Source organism: Scylla paramamosain, chromosome 39, assembly GCF_035594125.1.
Source record: "Scylla paramamosain isolate STU-SP2022 chromosome 39, ASM3559412v1, whole genome shotgun sequence".
NCBI classification, from domain to species: Eukaryota; Metazoa; Arthropoda; class Malacostraca; order Decapoda; family Portunidae; genus Scylla; species Scylla paramamosain.
The window spans coordinates 12,212,382-12,238,437 of NC_087189.1; the positions used below are offsets into that span (position 1 = coordinate 12,212,382).

General features: G+C 42.6%; 1 protein-coding gene across 1 annotated transcript in view; it reads left to right on the forward strand.

Moving 5' to 3' along the window:
- LOC135092188 (uncharacterized) overlaps positions 1-4,219 on the forward strand; it is a 40,349-nt gene extending 36,130 nt beyond the window's left edge. The window contains exon 4 of the mRNA XM_063990482.1: positions 2,946-4,219. Within this exon, the coding sequence (XP_063846552.1) occupies positions 2,946-3,023 (78 nt within the window). The 3' untranslated portion in view covers positions 3,024-4,219. The remainder of the gene's footprint in view (positions 1-2,945) is intronic.
- The last annotated feature ends 21,837 nt before the right edge of the window (positions 4,220-26,056 follow it).

The following is a 26,056-nucleotide window of genomic DNA, read 5'->3' on the forward strand; positions in this document are numbered from 1 at the left end:
GATTTGTGATGAAGAAAACGTGTCAAAGGATTAAAAACAGTAAAGATATGATGTGGTACTCAGATGTTTAAGAAGCGGAGGTGAAGTTTATACAAGTGTGATGCTTAGAAGTGGCTGACGAAGAATACAAAAAATGCTTTAGAGTAGTTTGCGATGAAGAAAAGTATTAAATAGCAATGAAAGGATTAGAAACAGCAAAGATAAGATGTGATACTGCCATGTTTAAGAAATGGAGGTGAAGTTAATAGAAGGAAATAGTTAAACAGTGAAATAATTAATAGTATCACATAGTAAAATACCTGCAAAATAATTAATGATAGTAAATAAACCATAGTAAAAAAAAAATACTTAACACCAAACAGTTAATAGTAGAAAATATTTATTAGTAGCACATAGACAACAGCAAATACTTAATAGCAAAAAGTCAGAAATATTTAACAGTACCAGTAGACAACGGTACCAAATAGTCAATGGCAAATAATAGGAGATAGTTAACAGTACAATGGCAAATAATAGGAGATAGTTAACAGTACAATGTCAAATAATAGGAGATAGTTAACAGTACAAATAGTTAATAGGGAATAGTTAGCAGTGCACAAGAGTCAGCCAGCAGCAAGCAGTCAGCAGCAGCACAGAGGCGTAGTACAGACACTACTTCCCTGTGCTTCTGTTACACGTCCATCTTGTGTTTACTGCAATTTGTTTACTTCATTATTTACTTGTTTACTGATTGATTTGACTCATTTATATTTTTTTTATTTGTCCTGCTTTGGATGTTTGTGTAATGTAGACGGTATTTGTTTATGTAATTGTTTGTTTGTTTGTTTGTGCCATTGTTTACTCGTCTAATGTATATCAATGACTTGGATAGTGGAATTAGTAGTGATGTTAGTAAATTTGCGGATGACACAAAGATAGGTAGATTAATTAGGTCAGAATCGGATGCCATCGCCTTGCAGGCAGACTTAGATAGAATGAATGAATGGACGGATAGATGGCAAATGCAATTTAATATCAATAAATGCAAAGTGCTTAGCGTAGGTAGAGGAAACCCACACAATAGGTACACATTAAACAACCAAACTCTGGTAGGTACAGGGTACGAGAAAGATTTTGGAGTTATAGTTAGCTCTGAACTCCTTCTAGGAAAACAATGCATAGAAGCCAGAAACAAGGCAAATAGGGTACTAGGATTCATTTTTAGGAGTGTTAAAAGTAGAAGGCCGGAAGTAATATTAAAGTTATACTTGGCGCTGGTCAGACCTCATCTAGACTACGCGGTGCAGTTCTGGTCCCCACATTACAGGAAAGATATAGGTCTATTAGAATCAGTATAGAGGAGAATGACTAAAAGGATACAGGGGATGAGGAGTATTCCTTACGAGGCGAGGTTGAAGCTGTTAAATTTACATTCTTTAGAGAGACGTAGGTTAAGAGGGGACCTGATAGAAGTCTTTAAGTGGTATAAGGGTTATAACAAGGGAGATGTAAGCAAAATTCTTAGGATCAGCAACCAGGGTAGAACAAGAAATAACGGGTTCAAGCTTGAAAAATTTAGGTTTAGGAAGGAGATAGGAAAAAATTGGTTCTCAAATAGAGTGGTAGATGAGTGGAACGGACTCAGTAATCATGTAGTTAGTGCTAGGACACTAGAGAGCTTTAAGAGAAGATTAGACAAGTTTATGGATGGGGATAGCAGATGGAAATAGGTAGGTGTGTTTCATACAGGGACTGCCACGTGTAAGCCTGGTCGCTTCTTGCAGCAGCAGTAGTAGTAGTAGTAGTAGTATTAGTAGTAGTAGTAGAAATAGTAGTAGTAGTAGTAGTAGCAATAGTAGTAGTAGCAGCAGCAGCAGCAGCAGCAGCAGCAGCAGCAGCAGCAGCAGCAGCAGCAGCAGCAGCAGCAGCAGCAGCAGCTGCAGCAGCTGCTGCAGCAGCAGCTGCAGCAGCAGCAGCAGCAGCAGCAGCAGCAGCAGCAGCAGCAGCAGCAGCAGCAGCAGCAGCAGCAGCAGCAGCAGCAGCAGCAGCAGCTGCTGCTGCTGCTGCTGCTGCTGCTGCTGCTGCTGCTGCTGCTGCTGCTGCTGCTGCTGCTGCTGCTGCTGCTGCAGCAGCAGCAGCAGCAGCAGCAGCAGCAGCAGCAGCAGCAGCAGCAGCAGCAGCAGCAGCAGCAGCACCAGCAGCAGCAGCAGCAGCAGCAGTAGCAGCACCAGCAGCAGCAGCAGCAGCAGCAGTAGTAGTAGTAGTACCAGCAGCAGCAGTACTAGCAGTAGCAGCAGCAGCAGCAGCAGCAGCAGTAGCAGCAGCAGCAGCAGCAGTAGTAGTAGTAGTAGCAGTAGCAGCAGTAGCAGCAGTAGCAGCAGTAGTAGTAGTAGTAGTAGTAGTAGTAGTAGTAGCAGTAGTAGTAGTAGTAGTAGTAGTAGTAGTAGCAGCAGCAGCAGTAGTAGCAGTAGTAGTAGTAGTAGTAGTAGTAGTAGTAGTAGTAGCAGTAGTAGCAGTAGTAGCAGCAGTAGTAGTAGCAGCAGTAGTAGTAGTAGTAGCATGAGCAGTATTGATGTGATTGTGTTCGTTGGTTAACAAATGATAAATCTTCTAATGTTTCCGAAGGTGGAAACATTTTTTTACCACTTGTTTGTTTGTGTTGCATTGTTAGTACAGATCTTTTTGTTTGTTTGTTCGTGTGTGTGTGTGTGTGTGTGTGTGTGTGTGTGTGTGTGTGTGTGTGTGTGTGTGTGTGTGTGTGTGTGTGTGTGTTGTTTTACCTTGTTTGTGTAACGGAAGAGAAATTATGAAAAAAATAATAAATCAAGAATGAAAAATGAACACAATAACAGTTAGGTTTATATGTATATTAACCCAAGCCCCTCTCTCTCTCTCTCTCTCTCTCTCTCTCTCTCTCTCTCTCTCTCTCTCTCTCTCTCTCTCTCTCTCTCTCTCTCTCTCCCCAGGGCCCCGAGCATGCAGACCGCCTCAACGCAAAAAGCAGCGCCTTTATCTACGGCCGCGATGTTCTAAACTACTTCTAGGTGCTCTCTCTCTCTCTCTCTCTCTCTCTCTCTCTCTCTCTCTCTCTCTCTCTCTCTCTCTCTCTCTCTCTCTGGAGTTTCAAAGTTGACGAGTAAGTACTTTCATCTCTCTCTCTCTCTCTCTCTCTCTCTCTCTCTCTCTCTCTCTCTCTCTCTCTCTCTCTCTCTCTCTCTCTCTCTCTCGTTCCTCAGTGTTCCTCCTTTCCTTTAAGCAGTCGATGAAGGTCCCAGGAGGAGGAGGAGGAGGAGGAGGAGGAGGAGGAGGAGGAGGAGGAGGAGGAGGAGGAGGAGAAGGAGAAGAAGAAGGAGAACAAGAAGAAGAACAAGAAGAAGAAGAAGAACAACAACAACAACAACAACAACAACAACAACAACAAGCGCAAAAAAGAACAAGAAGAAAAGAAAAAAGAAACGAAGAGGAGGAAGTGCGAAGTAGAGGAGGAGGAGGAGGAGGAGGAGGAGGAGGAGGAGGAGGAGGAGGAGGAGGAGGAGGAGGAGGAGGAGGAGGAGGAAGAAGAGGAGGAATGAGAGTAGCTTTCCCTAACCATCACTCTTCATTATAGACCTCCTCCTCCTCCTCCTCCTCCTCCTCCTCCTCCTCCTCCTCCTCCTCCTCTTCCTCCTCCTCCTCATTATCATTCCTTACTCTTCTCCTCCCTTCCTTTGTTTCTCTCCCTTTTTATTTTCTAATCACTATTCCTTTTATTCTTCCTTCCTTCCGTGTCTCTATTCTCTTCTTCTTCCCTCCCTCTTCCTTCCTTCCATCTCAAGTTATTCTCCCTTCTCTATTTCCAATCTCATACCTCTTCCTCCTCCTCCTCCTCCTCCTCCTCCTCATGAAATAGAATTACGAGGAACGAACGTGAAAGGACAATAATGAAGAGAGAGAGAGAGAGAGAGAGAGAGAGAGAGAGAGAGAGAGAGAGAGAGAGAGAGAGAGAGAGAGAGAGAGAGAGAGAGAGAGAGAGAGAGAGAGGTTCATTATCGTATTATCCCCTATCAATCCTCCTCCTCCTCCTCCTCCTCCTCCTCCTCCTCCTCCTCCTTCTCCCCCTCCTCCTCTTCCTCCTCTTCAGCTTCAGAACCTAACCACAGCACTCACTGAAGTTGCTGACACACACACACACACACACACACACACACACACACACACACACACACACACACACACACACACACACACACACACACACACACACACACACAAAGTAATCCCGTTTGATGGCTCCCTATTGATGTGGTCATTAGATTCTCTCTCTCTCTCTCTCTCTCTCTCTCTCTCTCTCTCTCTCTCTCTCTCTCTCTCTCTCTCTCTCTCTCTCTCTCTCTCTCTCTTTCTACGAATCTATATAATCCCCCACAGTAATCAATGTAATGGTAGAAGATAATTTAATGACACACACACACACACACACACACACACACACACACACACACACACACACACACACACACACAGAGAAGTAGAGAGGTACAGAGTAAGGAAGGAAGGAAGGAAGGAACGAAAGTAGGTAGAAGAAGGAAGTAAGAGGGAAGGAGATAAAGAAGGAAGGAAGAAAGGAAGGAAGGAAGAAAAGTAGGTAGAAGGAAGTAAGAGGGAAGGAGAGAAGGAAGGAAGGAAGGAAGGAATGAAAGAAGGAAGGAAGGAACAAAAGCAGGTAGAGGGAAGTTAGAGGGAAGGAGATAAGGAAGGCAGGAAGGAAGGAAGGAAGAAAGGAAGGAAGGAAGAAAAGCAGGTAGAAGGAAGTTAGAGGGAAGGAGAGAAGGAAGGAAGGAAGGAAGGAAGGAAAGGAAGGGAGTGAGAGGAGAGAGAGGAGGAAGAGAGGAGGGAGTTACCAGAGATGAAAGGGTGAAGCAAGTTACCTGCAATTCATTATTACCTGCAGTCACAAACAGTCACGTGTGGGTCAACACATCTGCTGCTGTTTGTGCTTCTTTTGTGTTCCTTTTTGTGTATCCTCTTATCGTGGCATTATTATTATTATTATTATTATTATTATTATTATTATTATTATTATTATTATTATTATTACTACTACTACTACTACTACTTCTACTATTACTATAATTTTATACCATTTTATACTATCTCAACGATAAACTAACACTAGATAAAACGACCAATGGGAAGAGAGGATTATAATGACGTCACTGCCACCTGTCTGCACTTGAGCCAATCAGGGAGTAAGGATGCCTCTCTTGTCGGTGGCGGTGGTGGTGGTGGCGGTGGCGGTGGTGGTGGTGGTGGTGCAGGGGTGGTGGGGGAGGCGGTGTTGGTGCTAATGTTATACGTAATTGTTGTTAAATAAAAATATGTTGACTTATATCTGAAGTGTTTGTTTTTGTTTTTGGGTGTTCCTAAAGGGGGGAAGAGGAGGAGGAGGAGGAGGAGGAGGAGGAGGAGGAGGAGGAGGAGGAGGAGGAGGAGGAGGAGGAGGAGGAGGAGGAGAATATGGATGACGAGAAGAAGGAAAAGAAAGAGAAGAAAAAGGAGAGGAAAAAAACAACAACGATATAATAATAATAATAATAATAATAATAATAATAATAATGATAATAATAATAATAATAATAATGATAATAATGATAATAATAATAAGAAGAAGAAGAAAAAGAAAAGAAGAAGAAGAAGAAGAAGAAGAAGAAGAAGAAGAAGAAGAAGAAGAAGAAGAAGAAGAAGAAGAAGAAGAAGAAGAAGAAGAAGAAGAAGAAGACGATGACGACAATGGCTGACAGAAAAAAAAACAGGAAAAAAGTAAAGAAAAACAACACCAAATAAAGAACATAAGAACATAAGAAATAAGGGAAGCTGCAAGAAGCGACCAGGCTTACACGTGGCAGTCCTTGTATGAAATATACCTACCTATTTCCATCTGTTATCCCCATCCATAAACCCGTCCAATCTTCTCTTAAAGCCCCCGTAAAGAAAAAGAAAGAAATGAAATGAATTGAACAAACAAACAGAAAATAAAATACTATAAAAGAAAAAAAAATCTCACTTTCCTTCATCAAACAGAACTTTATCGCTACTTTACTTAAACACACACACACACACACACACACACACACACACACCCCTTTCATCCATCAACACTATTTTGGTAACTGCACAGAAAGGCGTTAAAAAAAGGAAAAAAAAAAAAAAGAAAGGAAAAATGACGAGTGTTTGTGCCGAGTCACACCAAGGTGAATCAAAATGCAAATGTGACAGGTGTGTGTGGGCAGGTGTGAAGGTGGCAATGATTAAGACAGGTGAGTCAGGAGATAAGTGAGAGGAGGGTTAGGCATTGGAAGTGTAAAGTTTAAATTGAGTGTGTGTGTGTGTGTGTGTGTGTGTGTGTGTGTGTGTGTGTGTGTGTGTGTGTGTGTGTGTGTGTGTGTGTGTGTGTGTGTGTGTGTGTGTGTGTGTGTGAGGAGAAAACAAAAAAAAACAATAAACGAAGAGACGAAGGAAAGATAAAAATAAAAGAAAGAAATAAAGAAAGAAGATAAGAAAGGAAAGAAGGAAGGAGTGAAGGAAGAATGAGGAAAGAAAAATTAAGAAAGAACGAAAGGCGTGTGTGAAATAATGAAGTAAATGACACAAGGAAATAAGAAAGAGACGAAAAAAGAAGTGAATAAAAAAAGTAAAAGTAATAAAATAATGAACAGAATAAAGAATCTTGATCAAACACGCATTCACTTTCCTTTTAACAGAAACACACGAAGTCTCACAACTCAAATTCCCAGCTAAGTAAAAGAGTATCGGGCGATGAGAAGGATAACACACAGCGTCGCCCTCCCTGACGCAGTAATTATCCCATCTCAAGACACGCCAGCAGGGAACCACCGTCACCGGGCGAGTCTCTGCGCTGATAGGCTCACGAATTCCGCCTTGCTTAGGAACGTGCGGTAAATGTTTGAGTTTGTTATACACGAGATTAGTCATGTTTGTATGCGCTGGTATCTTGTTAATATGTACTGTCTTGGTGGAAATGCAGAGTTTATGGTCTGGCATATGACTTATTCTCTCTCTCTCTGTCTCTCTCTCTCTCTCTCTCTCTCTCTCTCTCTCTCTCTCTCTCTCTCTCTCTCTCTCTCTCTCTCTCTGAGCTGCAGGACACAAACTATGAATGCTAATGCAAAAGTTATTAAAATTTCATCTCTATTCTTTCCTTCACTCCCTTGTCCAATTTACTTTTCTTTCACTCTTTCTTTTTCACCTGAGCGACACGAGCGGCGGTCATTCCACAGCGAGGCTAGTGGACGCCTACAATGAACTGAACACTCATTGCAGTCATTGGGAAAGTCGCCAATGCTTAACAGACCTCGACAGTTTGTGCTATGGAACGTTCATAGTCGTCTGTGTCGCGGCAAACATTCCGGAAGACGAATATACAAAGGTCTGTCGTGGTCCCTAGAAATACAACAGGTCCTCGCTAACATCGCACGGTATAGCAAGGCATCGCGGGGACTCGTCATCTCTCTAAAGGGCGTCGCCAATTTTTCATGACTATTTCCGCTGATTCACTCTCCAAATCGCACAGCAAGTTGAGCGCCTCCATCTCCTCACAAGGCACGGCAGGGCTGGCTACATCCACAGCTTCTGCCTCGCCTCAGGGTGCCGCGTGTCGGGGCTGCCTCGCCCTACACTCCATTACGGTGAGCACAGGTGTGCTGGTGTGGCTGTGGAAACACACTTTGACGGAGTTCTCGCGGTCCTCTTCATTATGTGCTCTACACCACGCACGATACAAACTTAATTACATTTCTCCTTACAGTAGAAAAACCAAGCACAGGATAACTGGTGCAACACCCTACTCGTATTCCTGATCGTCTTAAAGATACGCCCAACATTCTTGATCTTTTCCTAACTTCTAATCCTGCTTATGCTGTCACCCTTTCTTCTCCATTGGGCTCCTCAGATCACAATCTCTTATCTGTATCTTGTGCTATCGCTCCAATCCCTCCTCAGGATCCCCCTAAGCGAAGGTGTCTCTGGCGTTTTGCCTCTGCTAGTTGGGGGGGACCTGAGGAGGTATTTTGCTGATTTTCCTTGGAATGACTACTGCTTCCGTGTCAGAGACCCGTCTTTGTGTGGCTGAGCGCATAACAGAGGTGATAGTGTCTGGCATGAAGGCGTACATTCCTCACTCTTTCTTTCGACCTAAACCTTCCAAACGTTGGTTTAACACAGCTTGTTCTCGTGCTATACATGATAGAGAGGTGGTCCACAAAGCCTTCCATCACCAGAATCACATGCACTTTATATTTCTGCCCGGAACCATGCCAAGTCTGTTTTCCAACTAGCCAAAACTCCTTCATTAATAGAGTGTCAAAACCTTTCAAGATCTAACTCCCCTTGTGAATTCTGGCATTTAGCTAAAAACATCTCCAATAACTTTGCTTCTTCTTCTTTCCCTCCTCTATTTCAACCAGATGGCACCACTGCTATCACATCTATTTTTAAAGCTGAACTCTTCGCTCAAACCTTTGCTAAAAACTTTACCTTGGACGATTCTGGGCTTGTTCCTCCCTCTCCTCCACCCTCTGACTATTTCATGCTACCTATTAAAATTCTTCGCAATGATGTTTTCCATGCCCTCGCTGCGGCCTAAACCCCTCGGAAGGCTTATGGACCTGATGGGGTCCCTCCTATTGTTCTCCGAAACTGTGCCTCTGTGCTTGCACCTTGCCTAGTCAAACTCTTTCAGCTCTGTCTGTCAACATCTACCTTTCCTTTTTGCTTGAAGTTTCCCTACATTCAGCTTGTTCCTAAAAAGGGTGACCGTTCTAATCCCTCAAACTACCGTCCTATTGCTTTAATTTCCTGCCTATCTAAAGTTTTTTAATCTATCCTCAACAGGAAGATTCTTAAACATCTATCACTTCACAACCTTCTATCTGATCGCCAGTATGGGTTCCGTCAAGGCCGCTCTATTGGTGATCTTCTGGCTTCCCTTACTGAGTCTTGGTCACCCTCTTTTAGAGATTTTAGTGAAACTTTTGCTGTTGCCTTGGACATATCAAAAACTTTTGAAAGAGTCTGGCACAAAGCTTTGATTTCCAAACTACCTTCCTACTGCTTCTATCCTTCTCTCTGTAACTTTATCTCAAGTTTTCTTTCTGACCGTTCTATTGCTGCTGTGGTAGACGGTCTCTGTTCTTCTCCTAAATCTATTAACAGTGGTGTTCCTCAGGATTCTGTCCTGTCACCCACTCTCTTCCTATTATTCATCAATGATCTTTTAAAGCAAACTTCTTCTCCTATCCACTCCTACGCTGATGATACCACCCTGCACTTTTTCACGTCTTTTCATAGACGTCCAACCCTTCAGGAGGTAAACATATCACGCAGGGAAGCCACAGAACGCCTGACTTCTGATCTTTCTAAAATTTCTGATTGGGGCAGAGCAAACTTGGTATTGTTCAATGCCCTCAAAAACTCAATTCCTCCATCTATCAACTCGACACAACATTCCAGACAACTATCCCCTCTTCTTCAATGACACTCAACTGTCCCCCTCTTCTACACTGAACATCCTCGGTCTGTCCTTTACTTATAATCTGAACTGGAAACTTCACATCTCATCTCTAGCTAAAACAGCTTCTATGAAGTTAGGTGTTCTGAGTCGTCTTCGCCAGTTTTTATCACCCCCCCCCCCACCCCGCCTCAGCTGATAACTCTGTACCAGGGCCCGTATACATAAAAAAAAAAAAACCCTAATAGACTTTTAATTTTACTCCCAGCTAGAAGTATATGCTAAAAGTGTATACAAGAAACTATAAAAGATTTTCACTTTCAGCCAGGACTAAAAGTAATTTCTAAACTCGCTACACGTGCTATGTTTTAGCGCTAAAGGGAGACCCTAACCATTATGTTTTTGCACTTGAACGTCAAAACAATACATAAAAGTATTTAATGCGAATTTACATTTCACTTTTCGATAAAAAGAACCGGAGTATTGACATTTTTTTAGTTTAATGATGTAGATGAGGCGAGTTGAGACTCTAGGAACCCGCCCTGGGGATGTCAACACAATCCAAACAAAGAGAGAAGCAGCTCTGTCACGTTAATTAGATGACACACTAGTTTCTGCTCAGTGCAAAAAATATTTTCAAAATTTAGCTTATCCCTGCAAGCAGCTGTAGGGATGGCTGAGTTAAGCTGAATGCAATTAGATTTATTAAATTCCACTAACTTCTTGCAACCACCTGCGAGATGACTCGGTTAAGTTGGGCTGAATTCAGAAGGATTAGTTAAACTGTACTTACTCCCTCCAAGGGAGTGTGGGGTGTGTGGGTGAGGCTATTAAGTTGAATGCAAAAAGATACGTTAAATTCCAGTTACTTGGACTGTGGTGACGGGTTAAGTTAGTCTGACTGCAGAAAAGATTTGTTATATTCCCTTTACTCCCTCCAAGGGGCTGGGATGATTGGGAAGGGTTAACTTAAATGTTGGATTAATTTATTACCTGCCACAATAGCACACACACACACACACACACACACACACACACACACACACACATACACACACACGCGCGCACTTATCAAAACACAGCTGCATTCCACAGTTAGCTTCATTTCATGCCTTATTTACATATTCCGCCTCCTAATCTCTGGAAGCAGCAATTCTTATATGTGTGCCACCAATAACACTGATGACAGTGGGGAATCCTGCAGCTTACAGAACGTGCTTGTCTCATCGTTATATCCATCAGAGAGAGAGAGAGAGAGGGAGAGAGAGAGAGAGAGAGAGAGAGAGAGAGAGAGAGAGAGAGAGAGAGAGGAGAGAGAGAGAGAGAGAGAGAGAGAGAGAATCAATGTGAAGATCCCGTGTAGTGCGTGAGGCTGAAAGGTTTTTGGTGATGGTTGGCTGCGTTGTAGCGAAGTTATGGTCTTTATCTAATCTTACTCCCTGCAGTGTCACTCTCTAGTGCATTCCTCACGAGTTGTGTCACCCACAGAATGTCACCAAGAGCAAGCAGAACTCCTCTCGATCAGCTGAGCATTACTCCACTCTCGCAGGACGCCTCTCCTTTGCTGCCAAAAGTAATTTTAGACGCATTAGGAGTACCCCCTCACCACTCCTAGCAGCTAAAAGTCTTTTGGGTCTTAAAAGTGATTATGTATTACTTTTAAGGAACTTAAAACTAAAACTGATCACTTAAAGTACTTTTAGCCTGTTAAAAAGGTTATGTATACGAGTACCTGCCCAGGTCTGAGTTTGAAGCCTTCCCAGCCGCCCTCATACACTACTTTCCGGATTCCGCTGGCCAGGCCACAGGTGTTCTTCCTTCTGTTCTCCCGTCCAGTGGCACTTCTCACTGCCTTTCCATATAATATAAACTATAAACAAAATTTTTCTGACTCTCTCTCTCTCTCTCTCTCTCTCTCCTCTCTCTCTCTCTCTCTCTCTCTCTCTCTCTCTCTCTCTCCTCTCTCTCTCTCTCTCTCTCTCTCTTACTAAGAAAAAAATGGTGCAATAGTGATCGCCGCCAAAAGGAAATGGACAAATTACTCCTTCGCTTCATTGCCGGCTCTCTACAACCTCTTTCAAGGGTTGAGGATGCTAACTTTCAAGCTCTTCTTAACAAGGCCCAGCCCAGCTACAGCAGCCCAAGCCGCAAGGAGCTCAGCAGCAAGCTTCTTCCTTCGCAAACTCAACAACTACAGGAACATCTCAATAAGAAGTCTTGTTCTGTTGGTTACGTCTGTGTTACACTTGACCTTTGCACAAAACAGACAGATGCGGTCGTGCACTGGGATCACGTGTCACTTCAATGATAACTTCCAGCTCCAATCAACACTGTTGGCATGCACAAGATTCAAAGGGTCCCACACTGCACAAAAGATCCATGCCACATTCACAGAAATCATCACTAGCTTTAACCTACAAACAAAGATTTTGACAATTGTAACCGACAGTGGCACCACTGTGCTTAAAGCACTCGTGACACTTCCCGGTGTGGACGATGCGGACACTAATCAAGACAGTGAAGGCGAAGAGGAGGATGACACCTTTCACATTCCTGATAACAATGACAACTTGCTGCAGCTATTGCCTGGCCATGTCAGATGTTTTGTTCACACTTTACAAACTACTGTGAAAGATGGGCTCCAAGAAGCAGGGCCTGTCTCAGGAGTCACTGGAAAAGCCTCACGTCTAGCGTCACACGTTCGTCACTCTGCACTGCCATCTGACATTGTCCAAGTCAGTGCAGACCTCGGGACAAAAATGCAACGCGATGGAACACCAGTAACAAGATGCTTCGCTCCCTTCTCAATATTGATCCAGCCAAGCTTCATCAGCTAAACTGTCCAGTAAAGATAACCAAATATGAACTTCATCTCATCAAGCAAGTAACACACATCTTGACACCATCTGAAGTAGCAACTCTAGAGTGTCAGGGAGAGAATGTTGTAACGTCAAGCAAAGCAATTCCATGCATTCGTGGACTGAAAGCTGAGCTTCAACAACCGTCACAGACACACAAGTCAAAGGTGATTACTACTCTCAAAAGCTCCATCAAGAAAACACTGAACATCTATGAAGACAAGGCGATGTTTCAGCTGGCTTCACTCCTACACCCACGCTTCAACATGGACTGGTGCCCACCACAACAAGTCATGTTCATCACATCCCTACTGAAGTCTAAAGTACATGACATTATGTCCACTGCCACTGAAGAAAAGGGTTCCCTTCAGGAAAATAAGGAGGCCCCTACAAAGAAGTGCAGGCTGTTCAGATTCATGACACCATCAGCATCAACGAGCTCTTCCCTCTGTACATTAACATCAACTTTATCACAAGTACAATCCTACCTGAGTCAGCCAACAACAGAGGATGACAGTGACCCCCTTCTCTTCTGGGAACAGAATCAGTCACCATTACCTCAACTAGCTATACTGGCTCTCCGATATCTGTGTATCCCACCATCATCAGCTCCAGTTGAGACACTTTTCTCTCTTGCTGGGAAAGTCTTTCGTCCTGAACGATGCACAATGACCGATGTTCGCTTTGAGGAGTTGATGTTTATCAAGTGTAACCAACAATTACTAAATTACACATTACATGACAAATAATCTAGCCTATAACAAATCATGTGTATAACAAGTTCTAGATTTTTCAAAGAGAAATACTTTCTTTTCATTATTGCTGTGAAAGCCTGTGATCATCATTTGAAATAAATTCATAGAAGAAATGTATTATGTACTGTAAAGCAAAAACAAATAAAACCTCTTGCACACTATGTATGTTTTTAATACCATTAGTTACTAAGTGATTCAAACGGTTATGTTACTGTGCTCAAATATGGAACAGTGCACCTAATACATGTAGTTTGCTACCTGTTTAGGCATTGTACTTAATCATTGCTAATCATTATCTTTTTTATAAATAATCACAGCGAGATGTGATTGCAATCATAATCTAATACAAATCATGCACAAAAACACAAAAAATAATCGTAATAAAAAAATACCAAAACTAAACTAATCATCATTTCATCACAATCAAAAAAAGTATTCCACACCATAATCAAACTCCAATCATAATCATTTTTTAAAATCATGCCCATGTCTGGCAGGTGTGGGATGAGCTTCCTCACTGAATATTAGTAGTGAGGTTTGTGTAGGATGTGATTTATCACTGAGTATTAAATATGTGAAGTGAAGTGGCCAGGCCAGAGGTGTTCTTCCTTCTGTTCTCCCGTCCAGTCACAGTTCTCATTGCCTTTCCATATAATACCCACTATAAACAAAATTCTCCTCTCTCTCTCTCTCTCTCTCTCTCTCTCTCTCTCCTCTCTCCTCTCTCTCTCATCTCTCTCTCTCCTCTCTCTCTCTCTCTCTCTCTCTCATATTTTACCCAACTGTTACAGGAATTAATGCTTTTTCATCTTCTTTATCATGGCAAATGAACATTTTCCTTTTCACAATAGTAATGATGTAGAGCTTATTAATGCAATCAATAATCAAAGTTATTCTTTAAGTGTTCTTAATACATTAATCGTTAACAGTTGTAATGAAGCAGGATCATCCTAGTCATAGTGTAGATCACCTAAGTGAACCTAAAATATGTGATCCCGTATGCGATTATATTTTTTGTAATGAGTTACACAGTCAATCGTTTCCTAGTAACAGCTTACAAATATTTTCCTACAATATCAGTAGTGTACCTCAACACCTGGACTCCCTATACGACCAGTGTTGAAGTCCATCCAGTGTCACTTTCGATGTCCTTGGCTTAGGTGAAACTCGCCTTAATGACACTATTTGTAATTTGTATCAATTAGATCATTACATGCCATACTTTCAAAATAAGTCTACCCTTAGTGGTGGCCTAGCTAGCTACATTCTTAGTAAATTTCAAGGTGTGATTATTGATGATGCTTGTTTGCAATCACCACATATTGAGGCATTATTCATAAAAGTCTTAAAAACAATTACATTTATAATTGGTATGGTATATAGACTCCCAACTCAACATTCACTGATTTTCTTGAGTCTATGGAAGAAATTTCTTTTACAAGTATTATCCAATTTAAAGATGAAATGTTATGTAATGGGGGATTTTAATGTCAATTTGTTACATATCAATGAAAATGCCACAACATACATTAACATGTTTCAATGTTACAGCTTCTCTCAAATAATTATAAAAGCAACTAGAGTGACTGACAGGTCTGCCACTTTAATAGGTCACATCTGGACAAATGACATGCAAAATTATATCAAAAACGGTATATTGTACAAAACAATAAGTGACCGTTTTCCTGTGTTAAGTTGGTTCACCCTTCAATGTTCAGAGTAGCGCCTCATATGTTGACATAAGTAGAAGGATGTACAATACTGACAATATCAGGGCCTTTAGAGAACAATTAAGAAATTTTAATTGGAACTCAGATTTTCTTAATATTGAAGAAGTTGAAAAGATTTTCAATTAATATATGAATAAATTTAACATTTTGTATAATAAAAACTTCCCTCTAAAAAAACAAAAATTAAAGAAAAACATCTTGGAAAACCTTACATAACAGCAGGAATAATAAAATCTACAAACCACCGCAACAAGCTGCAAAAATTATATACGAAATAGCCATTAACGTATGAAGCAACATTCAAAAGGTAGAGAAACAAGCTGACATCAATAATTAGAGTGGCTAAAGAAAACTGCTACACATCAAAATGATCTCAAAAGTCAGGTAATACAAAGAAAAACTTGGGAAATACTCAACCGTTTTAATGGCAAACAATGTCTCAAAATTGCCATCTTCAATGGATTTTGGCGACAAAATCTTCTCTAACAACAGTTATACTGCTGAAGGGTTTAACAACTATTTCAGTAATATTGCCAGTAAATTAGCCACTGTGCCATTTAATTCTTTCCTCTCTGATCCTGTGCCATTTTCTTTTTTTGTCTAAGACCAACCACAGAGAAAGAAATGAAGGATATTATTACTGGTCTCAAAGTCACTTCACCTGGATATGATGACATCAACATGAAGGTAATAAAGGAAAGCAGCGATGATATTTCTCCTTTTCTAAAGTTTATTATTAATAGGTGTTTTAACGAAGGATACTTTCCTAAGCAATTACAGGTTGCAAAAAAATATCCCAATATTTAAGAAAAATGATCAATGTAAGCACAATAACCATAGGCCTGTTTCTATTCTTCGCAGCCACAGCAAAATCATCGAAAAGGTTTTCGCTATTAGATTAACTGACTACTTTACTAAGATTTCCCTCTTTACAGAAACCATGTACGGATTCAGGCCCAAGTAATCAACAGATGTAGCAATTCATAATCTGTGCCAAAGTATTCATGATGCTTTTAGATAACAAATGTAACCCAATTACTGTATTTTTGTGCTTTAAGTAAGGCCTTTGATACGATATCACACAACATTTTGTTAAGTAAACTCAATACATAAGGTATTCGGGGAAAGGCAAATGACTTCATAAAGAGCTACTTGAGTTTTAGAAAACAATTTACAATTACACACCAGTATTTCATCAACATATAAACATATTAATTACGGTGTCCCTCAGGGATCAAATCTTGGGGCCGATATTATTCTTAATACATGTGAATGACACAGTACGTACAAGCAACAACATTAAATTCTTGCTTTACGCTGATGACACAACTATACACGTTCAGGAACAAAATATGGAGGAAATGGTGAATACTTTAAATCATCAATTAATTAAGGTATCTGACTGGATAACTAGCAACACACTTACACTAAACGTGTCTAAAACTTTCTAGATGGTGTCTTGTCTGACAAACGTAAATGAAGTTCATATTAATATAAAGATAAAACACAATTTCTTGAGTAGTAAAGTTAATTGCATAAAATTCTTGGCTTAATAATAGATGATAGATTAACATGAAAACAACACCTACATCAACTCTGTAGTAAATTGTCACAAATAACTGGTGTCTTGTACACAATTACAAACAATATAACTGTCCAATGTCTGAAATTAATATATATGTCTACTGTTTATCCACATGTAATATACTGTTCGCCAATTTCAGGGGGAGCTTTTAAAACACTCTTAGATGGGTTATTTGTTGCGCACAAAAAAATAATGAGAGTAATGTTTCATAAAAAACGGTACGATCATACTAATCCTCTATTTTGTGAACACAACCTTTTCAAAGTCCCCGATATAATATTCTTGCAAACTTGTATATTTCTTTTCAAATCAATTTACATATATCCCAATAATACATCTTATGAATTACTATCCAATAATATTAATAACAATAGAAGGCCAGATGACCTCAAACTTCCTCTCTGTAGGACTGTCCACGCATAGAGAAGTGTGAGTGTGCGCGGCCGTCAGGGAGTGGAACAGGCCTCCCGCACGAAATTAAATCACTAACCTCTATCAATTTGTTTAAAAGCAAAGTGAAATGTTTCTTACTTCTAAACTATGAATGCTAACCATAGCAATGTCTGTGAATCATGTGCTGTTATGTGTTGATACACAGACACACATGTCAGGTGTGCACATCTTGTGGACGTGTGTATGTACATCACCAACAATTATATCATTAATAGAAAACCTTGGCTAATATAACATATGTTACAGCCAAAGTATTGTATGTAACCATGCATACATTTGTTATGTATGTATGTGAGTATGTGTATGTATGTGCACAGGTTTGTATGTGGCCATGTGTGTGTGTGTGTGTGTGTGTGTGTGTGTGTGTGTGTGTGTGTGTGTGTGTGTGTGTGTGTGTGTGTGTGTGTGTGTGTGTGTGTGTGTGTGTGTGTGTGCGTGTGTGTGTGTGTGTGTGTGTGTGTGTGTGTGTGTGTGTGTATTGTGTGCCCGCATGTATGCATCATGCTGTACGTATGTATGTTCGCATACAGGTTGCATATGTGTGAGTGTGTGTGTCTGTGCATGTACATATGAATGTGTGTATGTATGCAGTTATATGTTGTGGTATGTATGTTTGTGGGTATCTATGTAAGTGTGTCTACCTGTGTTTGTGTTCGCGAAGTTTCACGTATGTGAACATATATGTGGCACAGTATAGCATACTATACTCGTACACTCCATCACTCATTATTGTGTCATGTGCTGCAAACAACAAAACAAGTAGTCTATTATTACCTCTATCATGTGCAAAATGGCGGCTCAAATAGGAACAAGTCAGGGTGTAAACATTTGCGCTACTTGTGTAATTCTTTATTCAGGTCTGTTATAAAAGCTTCGGCTTGATGGACCTGGCCTTACGTATTGAACTGTGTATGAAATGCAGAAATGCATTAATGTTACAAAAGGCAAACAAAATATATCAATCAATCAACCTCTCTCTCTCTCTCTCTCTCTCTCTCTCTCTCTCTCTCTCTCTCTCTCTCTCTCTCTCTCTCTCTCTCTCTCTCTCTCTTCTCTCCTCTCTCTCTCTCTCTCTCAGGCGGTCTGTTCACCACCATCCTACTTTTCGCCACCTCAGCCAAAACTGAACCAAGGTACATTTTTAATTTCATGAGAACTAGAATGGGGATTAGAAGCAGTCGATTGTCAGTGGAGGCAAGGCTGAGCCTCCTGGGGCGAGTGTGGCGTGGACGCCGTCAGGCTGTCCCGCCCCCGCTCAGGGGGCTGCTGTGGGAGGGGCAGGGCGCTCTCTGGCCTCCTTTACCTTCCCGGCAAGGGGCCGAGGGGGGGGCGAAGCCCCTCGTGTCGGATCAGGCGGCCAGCCTGAACATGGACAAGCTGGCCGCCTTGGACCAGGAGACACCCATCAGGGTGCAGTGCCTGGCAGGAGGCGAAACAGTCTTCTGCCAGGACTTGCCCCTGAGGGACCTCCTGGCCGGACTGAGGTACACTACGGCGGGGCGTCACGCCGTTTTGTACTTCAGCCTGGCCGGAGGGTCAGGGTGTCCACGGGGGGCAGGGGCAGGGCTGCCCCGTGCTCTTTTGCAACAGCAAGAGAAGTGGGCAGCCGCCCCAAGCCCCCCCAGGAGGACCAGGCTGTCCGCGTCCCCGAGGCGGGGCAGGAGGCCGGTCCCGCCCCAGAGGCTGGCCAGGTGGTGGCGGCCAGCCCTGGGGACGAGGCGCGGCCACGCCCCTGAGGCTGGCCCAGGTGGTGGCGGCCAGCCCAGGGCACGAGACCTGCCCCGCCCCAGAGGCTGGCCAGGTGGTGGCGGGCCAGCCCGGGGGAGGACGGCCTGGGCCTGTGGGTCTCGGCCCCCAGCCCGGAGGAGGGGCAAAAGGAGGCCAGGAGCGCCACGACCCCCGCGGAGGACGAGGGAGCGGGGGCTCGTCCTCCGAGGAGTGGGGAAGGGAGTGGTGACCCCTTCCCCACCACCACAGCGCCAACTCCCCCAGCCAGGGAAGGCTCGCCAGGGGAGGGGCAGGGCTGGAAGCAGGTTGTCCCACGGCCTGTGGGACAACCTGCTCGCCATTGCACAGACCCTGTCCCTCACCCTGGTGGTGTACTCCGCCCCTGCTGGAGTACTTCCCTGACTGAGGGGGGCAGCCGGCCCCACAGGGCAGTCGGCTGCCCGGGGGAGGGGGGAAGGTGGGGGGGAGGGGGGGAGGGGATAGGTTAGGTGGGAGGGGGGAGAGGGGGGAGGGGGGGAGGGGATAGGTTAGGTGGGAGGGGGGGAGGGGGGAGGGAAGACAGCCAGGAGGGGGGAGGGAGTGCAGTCTTGGGGAGGGGGAGGGGGAAAGCGGGTAGGTTAAGTTAGGTTAGCTTAGGTTAGGGTAGGTTAGGTTAGGTTAGGTTAGGTTAGGAGTAGGTTAGGTTAGGGTAGGTTCGGTTAGGTTAGGTTAGGTTAGGTTAGGTTAGATTAAGCTAGGTTAGGTTAGGTTAGGTTAGGTTAGGTTAGGTTAGGTTAGATTAGGTTAGGTTAGGTTAGGTTAGGTTAGATTAAGCTATCAGGACAAGTAAATAAGAACAGTAAATTCTCCGGCAATTGGGAGAGAGAGGCCTGTGTTCTGAAACTCTACGCTCTCTCACCACGACTATTTTCAAAGGCCACAGAGATTATTAGCCGTGCTCACAACACTGCTTCTCCTGTTAATAATGCACAAATCAGGCGTGTGCGGCGGCCATCATGTGAGCAATGCACGTATTTTCGTGTCCACCTGCTGCCTTGGCAGAGACAGAGCGAGAGAGAGAGAATCACGTTTTTTGCATGGCCACTTTTCCTTTGTTTCTTCTTCGCATATTTTATTATTCGCATATTTATTACCAAATTACTCGAGAATGAGCCTTATTGGAAGCCAAGGGAAAATAAACTGTATGATCGAAGTATGGGAAGATTAATATACGTACTTGAAAATGTACCTTATGGAAAGTATAGCAAAATTAACCGTATGATCCAAGTAGGGGAAAATAAATATAGCTACCCGAAAAACAACCTTATTGAAAGTTATAGGAAAATAAACCGTATGATCGAAGTATTGCAAAATAAACCTTATAACAAAGGAAGTGGGAGGGAAACGTCTCTCTCTCTCCCTCAATGAGAGAGAGAGAGAGAGAGAGAGAGAGAGAGAGAGAGAGAGAGAGAGAGAGAGAGAGAGAGAGAGAGAGAGAGAGAGAGAGAGAGAGAGAGAGCGCATACCTTGATTTATGCCTCGTTAGTCAGGTGATTTGATGCATCTCTATTCTGTCCACCTCCCTAATGCAGGAGTTAACCGGCATTCTCAATCATTCGTCACTTTCTCTGCTAAACACTGGAACTCCCTGCCTATTTCTGTATTTCCTCCTTCCCATGACTTGAATTCTTTCATGAGGGAGGGCTCAAAAACATTTCTGTAATCTGGCTTACCTTTTCGGCTCTCCTTTAGATACTGACAAATCAGTGTAGCCTTTTTATACGTAATTTGGTGCCCTTTCTCCGCGCCCTTCTTACACAAACAAAGATAAACAAAAAATGCAGCACACAAGAATCTGGCAGACTAAAAATACTCCTTCCTGACCGCCCACCTCCCCGGATCCTCCCTGAGCACCAGTCAATTATTCCTCGGCTCAACACTCGCCCTTCATCACAGCCTCGTTAAAACACCCTGCTAACTCTTTGGGGATACCAGGCACACAGACGCAAGACAGGTGCACAAATACACAAACACACAGACAGACAGACAGACAGACAATCATAACACATCATCAGGCAGGAGAGCAAAAATCGTACATAATGACTGTTCTCTCTCTCTCTCTCTCTCTCTCTCTCTCTCTCTCTCTCTCTCTCTCTCTCTCTCTCTCTCTCTCTCTCTCTCTCTCTCTCTCTCTCTCTCTCTCTCTCTCTCTCTATCTATCTATCTATCTATCTATCTATCTATCTATCTATCTATCTACTTATCTGTCTATCTATCTGTCTATCTGTGTACCTTTCTATCTGTACATCTGCCCATCTCTCTGTCCATCTATCCATCCACCTATCTATCTACCTGTTCATGTACCTATCTTTCCCTCTATCCTTCCATCTACCCATCATTCACTCTATCTATCCACCTATCCATCCATCCATCTCTCTATCTGTCTCTCTCACGTCACCAAACACAGTGACCACCAATGCTTCCCCAGCTGCAGTCGTTCACGCCACAGCTGCACCAAGCCTCGCTCATGAAAGTGTCACCGCCAGATACCTCTCCTCCAAACACTCCCTGATACCTGCCATTACCTGCGTGACACTTGTGGCTTATCGCAGAGGTAATCATGCGCCGTTCAAGGTAACCAGGTGAGTGAGTGGACATAAATAAAAGAACAATAATGGGAGGAGGATATAGAAAGGAAAGAAAAAAAAAGCAGTGAAAATAATATATTGTGAATTGCAGCAGAGTGGCGCGTGTCGGGGCTGCCTCGCCCTACACTCCATTACGGTGAGCAGAGGAGTGCTGGTGTGGCTGTGGGAACACACTGTGACGGAGTTCTCGCGGCCCTCTTCATTATGTGCTGTACACCACGCACGATAAAAAACTTAATTACATTTCTCCTTACAGTAGAAAAAACCAAGCACAGGATAATCGCCGACCTCCGATGCACGCCGAACAAAGGTGAATAAAGATGGCAGGCAGCATTCGCGCGTGTCGTGCGGCGTCGAGCAAGTCGGTAAGCGGGTCAAACCAGAGCATGGAAAATAAATACATAGTACAAAATAAAGGCATTTCCATAAGTCGAAGGCAGCCGTGCGGAGGTGAAACACAGTGACCACACTCGTCAAGGTGCTGCGGGGAGGTGGTGGTTGCCTCCACCGGGCTCCTCAGAATGCTCATTTCGCCATTTTTCAATCCCTGAATTCAGCATCTCAAAATTCCAGCGACTACAGCAAACTTCCCCCAAGTGTCAAAGTGGCATGCAGGCCAAGCAGGTAAGCAGTGATGAGGGGCTGCCCACCTTGCCGCGTCACCTCGTGGCTGAAATACACAACACCAGACACTGAAAGTACTTAGTGCTACTTACATTGAACTTCACCTCTTGATGGTGGTGGTGGTGGTGGTGGTGGTGGTGGTGGTGGTGGTGGTGGTGGAGGTGGTGGCGATCGTTACCTGTGACGGTGAAAAAAAAAGAAAGTCAATTAGATGATAAAAAAGAAAGTTAACAAAACAAAATTGCACACTTTGTATCATAGTCATATTTTCTCCTTCAAGACACAACAAGTCGAGGACATGCATCGTTTGTGTACGTCTGATTGTTCTTTCTTACTTTGACTTTCCTTTGTCTCACACTAACACTTTCCTAACAAACTTTTTTTTTCATTTACATCAACAAATAAACAATACGTACAGTAATATGAAGTGCAACAGACATTTCCCGAAGACTTACAAAAAATACACCCAACACTGTATGGTTTACGAAACACATACGAAACACTGTACACATACTTACTGAAACACCGCAAACTTCCTTCGTAGGTTTGACAAATGCAGCAAACATTACACACAGGTAACTAACTGTGACAAACACTAAAAAACACTGTCCACATACTTACTGAAACAGCCGCAAACTTCCTTCGTAGGTTTGACAAATGCAGCAAACACTCTACACACAGGTAACTAACTGTGACAAACATTCTAGGTACACTTAATGGAATGTGGCAAACAATATCAAAATATCATAGATGGTTATACACTGTTCTATAAAGACAAGGAAAACAGGAGAGGAGGAGGCGTCGCGTTATACGTTAGGGACACATTACAGTGTTGTATTAACAGTAGAATTAAAACTGATAGCAAAACAGAGTCGATATGGGTAGATATTAAGGAAGGATCACAGTCAGTAGTACTGGGAGTAGTGTACAGGCCACCGAACAGTACAAAGGAAATTAACACCTCACTGTGGCAGGAAATAAATAGAACAGGCAGGTACAGTCAGGTATGTGTGCTAGGAGATTTTAATTTTGGGAATATCGACTGAAGCCTGATGGTGGGTAACAAGGAAGCAGAGGAATTTCTTAAGTTATTTCAGGATAATTTTTAAAAAAGGTAGTCGTAGAACACACAAGGGAGAACAGTATTCCAGATTTAATTCTTACTAACAGGGAGGAAGCAGTCACGCAGGTAGAGGTTGGAGGACAGCTAGGTAACAGTGACCATTGAGAAATTAGGTACAATTTAAAATGGGAGAAAACTTTTAGAAGCAAAAACACTAGTAAAATACCTGACTTTAGGAGAGCAGATTTTTTAGATTTTGAGGAATTAAAAAGGTACCTCCAAGGAATTGACTGGCAACGGATGCAGGGTGAGGTCAGGTCCGGGACGGAGTTGAGAGAGATAAGGCAAGATAAGAGAGGTGAGGTGAGGCGTGAGGGGTGTAGGACAAGAGGAGGGAAGATGTGTCCGGAAGGGGCGGAGGAGAGAGAGAGAGAGAGAGAGAGAGAGGAGAGAAGAGAGAGAGAGAGAGAGAGAGAGAGAGATAGAGAGAGAGAGAGAGAGAGAGAGAGAGAGGAGAGAGAGAGAGATAGAGAGAGAGAGAGAGAGAGAGAGAGAGAGAGAGGGGGGGGGGGATAGGTGTGAGTATGTTGGAGGGTCAGGTCATGCTGAAATGGGAGAGGTGAGGTCGAGGTGAGTAGATGAGGGAGTGGAGAGGATGGAAGGGGCCGAGATGAGGGAATTAGGTGCAGAAAATGTAGATGAGTTGTATAAATATTTCGTAGATAAACTGCATACAGGTCAGTTAGCAAACATCCCGAATACAGCAATAAGATCACAGAAAATGACCCTAAATGGATGACTGCTAGGTTAAAACATTATATAGGGCGGAAGAGAAGTATATATATAAGAGATTAAGGGCAGGTGAAGAAGTTTTAAGGCCACAATATAATGAATTAGTTAGAACAGTCAGGAGGTTAACGAGGAAAGCTAAGGGCAATTATGAATTAAAGGTAGCCAGCCAGGCGAAGACGGACCCCAAGGAATTTTATCAGGTATACAGGACGAAGAATAAGGATACTGTAGGTCCATTAAAGGCAGCAGATGGGGAGCTGGTTAGTTCTGGGGAGGAGGTTAGCAAAATTGTGAATAAGTATTTTTTAACTGTCTTCACCCAGGAAAACATGCAGGATATGCCAGATAGTGAACAGGTGTTTAGAGCAGATGAGAATGAGAAGCTGACAGATATTTCCATAACTAGGGATATAGTGGAACAGGAGCTAGATAAGCTAAAAAGTTCAAGACACCAGGACCACATGAAATATATCCCAGAGTACTTAAGGAATGCAAAGAGGTTATTAGTGAGCCGTTAGTTTCTGTCTTTAGGAAATCACCTGAGTCAGATGAGGTACCAGTAATGTGGAGGCAGGCTAATGTAGTACCCATCTTTAAGAAAGGAGATAAAACTTTACCGTCTAATTATAGACCTGTCAGCTTAACTTCAGTTGTGGCTAAATTATTGGAGTCAATAATAGCGAGGAACATTAGGGAACATTTAGACAATTAGAATCAGTGCATAACTTGATAAATCAGTCACAGCATGGCTTCACAAAGGGAAAGTCTTGCCTGACAAACTTGTTAAGTTTTTACAGTAGAGTGTACGAGGCAGTAGATAATGGTGATAGTAGATTAGATAATGGTGACAGGTAGATTAATTAGGTCAGAATCGGATGCCATCGCCTTGCAGGCACATTTCGATAGGATGAAAGAATGGACGGACAGATGGCAAATGCAGTTTAATATCAACAAATGCAAAGTGCTTAGCGTAGGTAGAGGAAACCCACACAATAGGTACACATTAAACAACCAAACTCTGGTAGGTACAGGGTACGAGAAAGATTTTGGAGTTATAGTTAGCTCTGAACTCCGTCTAGGAAAACAATGCATAGAGGCCAGAAACAAGGCAAATAGGGTACTAGGATTCATTTTTAGGAGTGTTAAAAGTAGAAGGCCGGGAGTAATATTAAAGTTATACTTGGCGCTGGTCAGACCTCATCTAGACTACGCTGTGCAGTTCTGGTCCCCACATTACAGGAAAGATATAGGTCTATTAGAATCAGTACAGAGGAGAATGACTAAAAGGATACAAGGGATGAGGAGTATTCCTTACGAGGCGAGATTGAAGTTGTTAAATTTACATTCTTCAGAGAGACGTAGGTTAAGAGGGACCTGATAGAAGTCTTTAAGTGGTATAAGGGTTATAACAAGGGGGATGTAAGTAAAATTCTTAGAATCAGCAACCAGGATAGAACAAGAAATAGCGGGTTCAAGCTTGAAAGATTTAGGTTTAGGAAAGAGATAGCAAGAAATTGGTTCTCAAATAGAGTGGTAGATGAGTGGACCGGACTCAGTAATCATGTTGTTAGTGCTAGGACATTAGGGAGCTTTAAGAGAAAATTAGACGGGTTTATGGATGGGGATGATAGGTGGAAATAGGTAGGTATATTTCATACAGGGACTGCCACGTGTAAGCCTGGTCGCTTCTTGCAGCTTCCCTTATTTCTTATGTTCTTATGTTCTAATATCCATGCACTTGATAGAATAAGGCAAACATTTTCCGTAGACCTAATGAAAAGTGACGAATAATATCTGTAGATTTAAGAGAATGTGGCCAATGTCAAGTGTACACTTGATGAAATGCTGCAAACACTCTCCGTGGACTTAACAAATTCCGGCTAAAAGTCTCGGTACAGTCAATGACAGAGGCCAGATATTCTCTCTAGCTTTTAAGAAATACGGCAAATGTTTTCTATACACTTCATTTTCATAAACTTAATGTTCAGTGCCTCAAAAACTCAATTCCTCAATCTATCAACTCAACACAACCTTCCAGACAACTATCCCCTCTTCTTCAATGACACTCAACTGTCTCCCTCTTCTACACTGAACATCCTCGGTCTGCCCTTTACTTATGATCTGAACTGGAAACTTCACATCTCATCTCAAGCTAAAAACGCTTCTATTAATGTGTTTAGACACTTTAACAGAAACATAAGTATAAAAGATTTATCATTCTTTTCCTTTTCCCTCTTTCGGTGGAAGAAGACAACAATAAAAACCCAAATAAAACCTCGCATTAATTCAATTTTGGCCAGCTACTCCAAGCAAAAGCAATACACAGTGAAAACAGTGAAACTTTATATATATATATA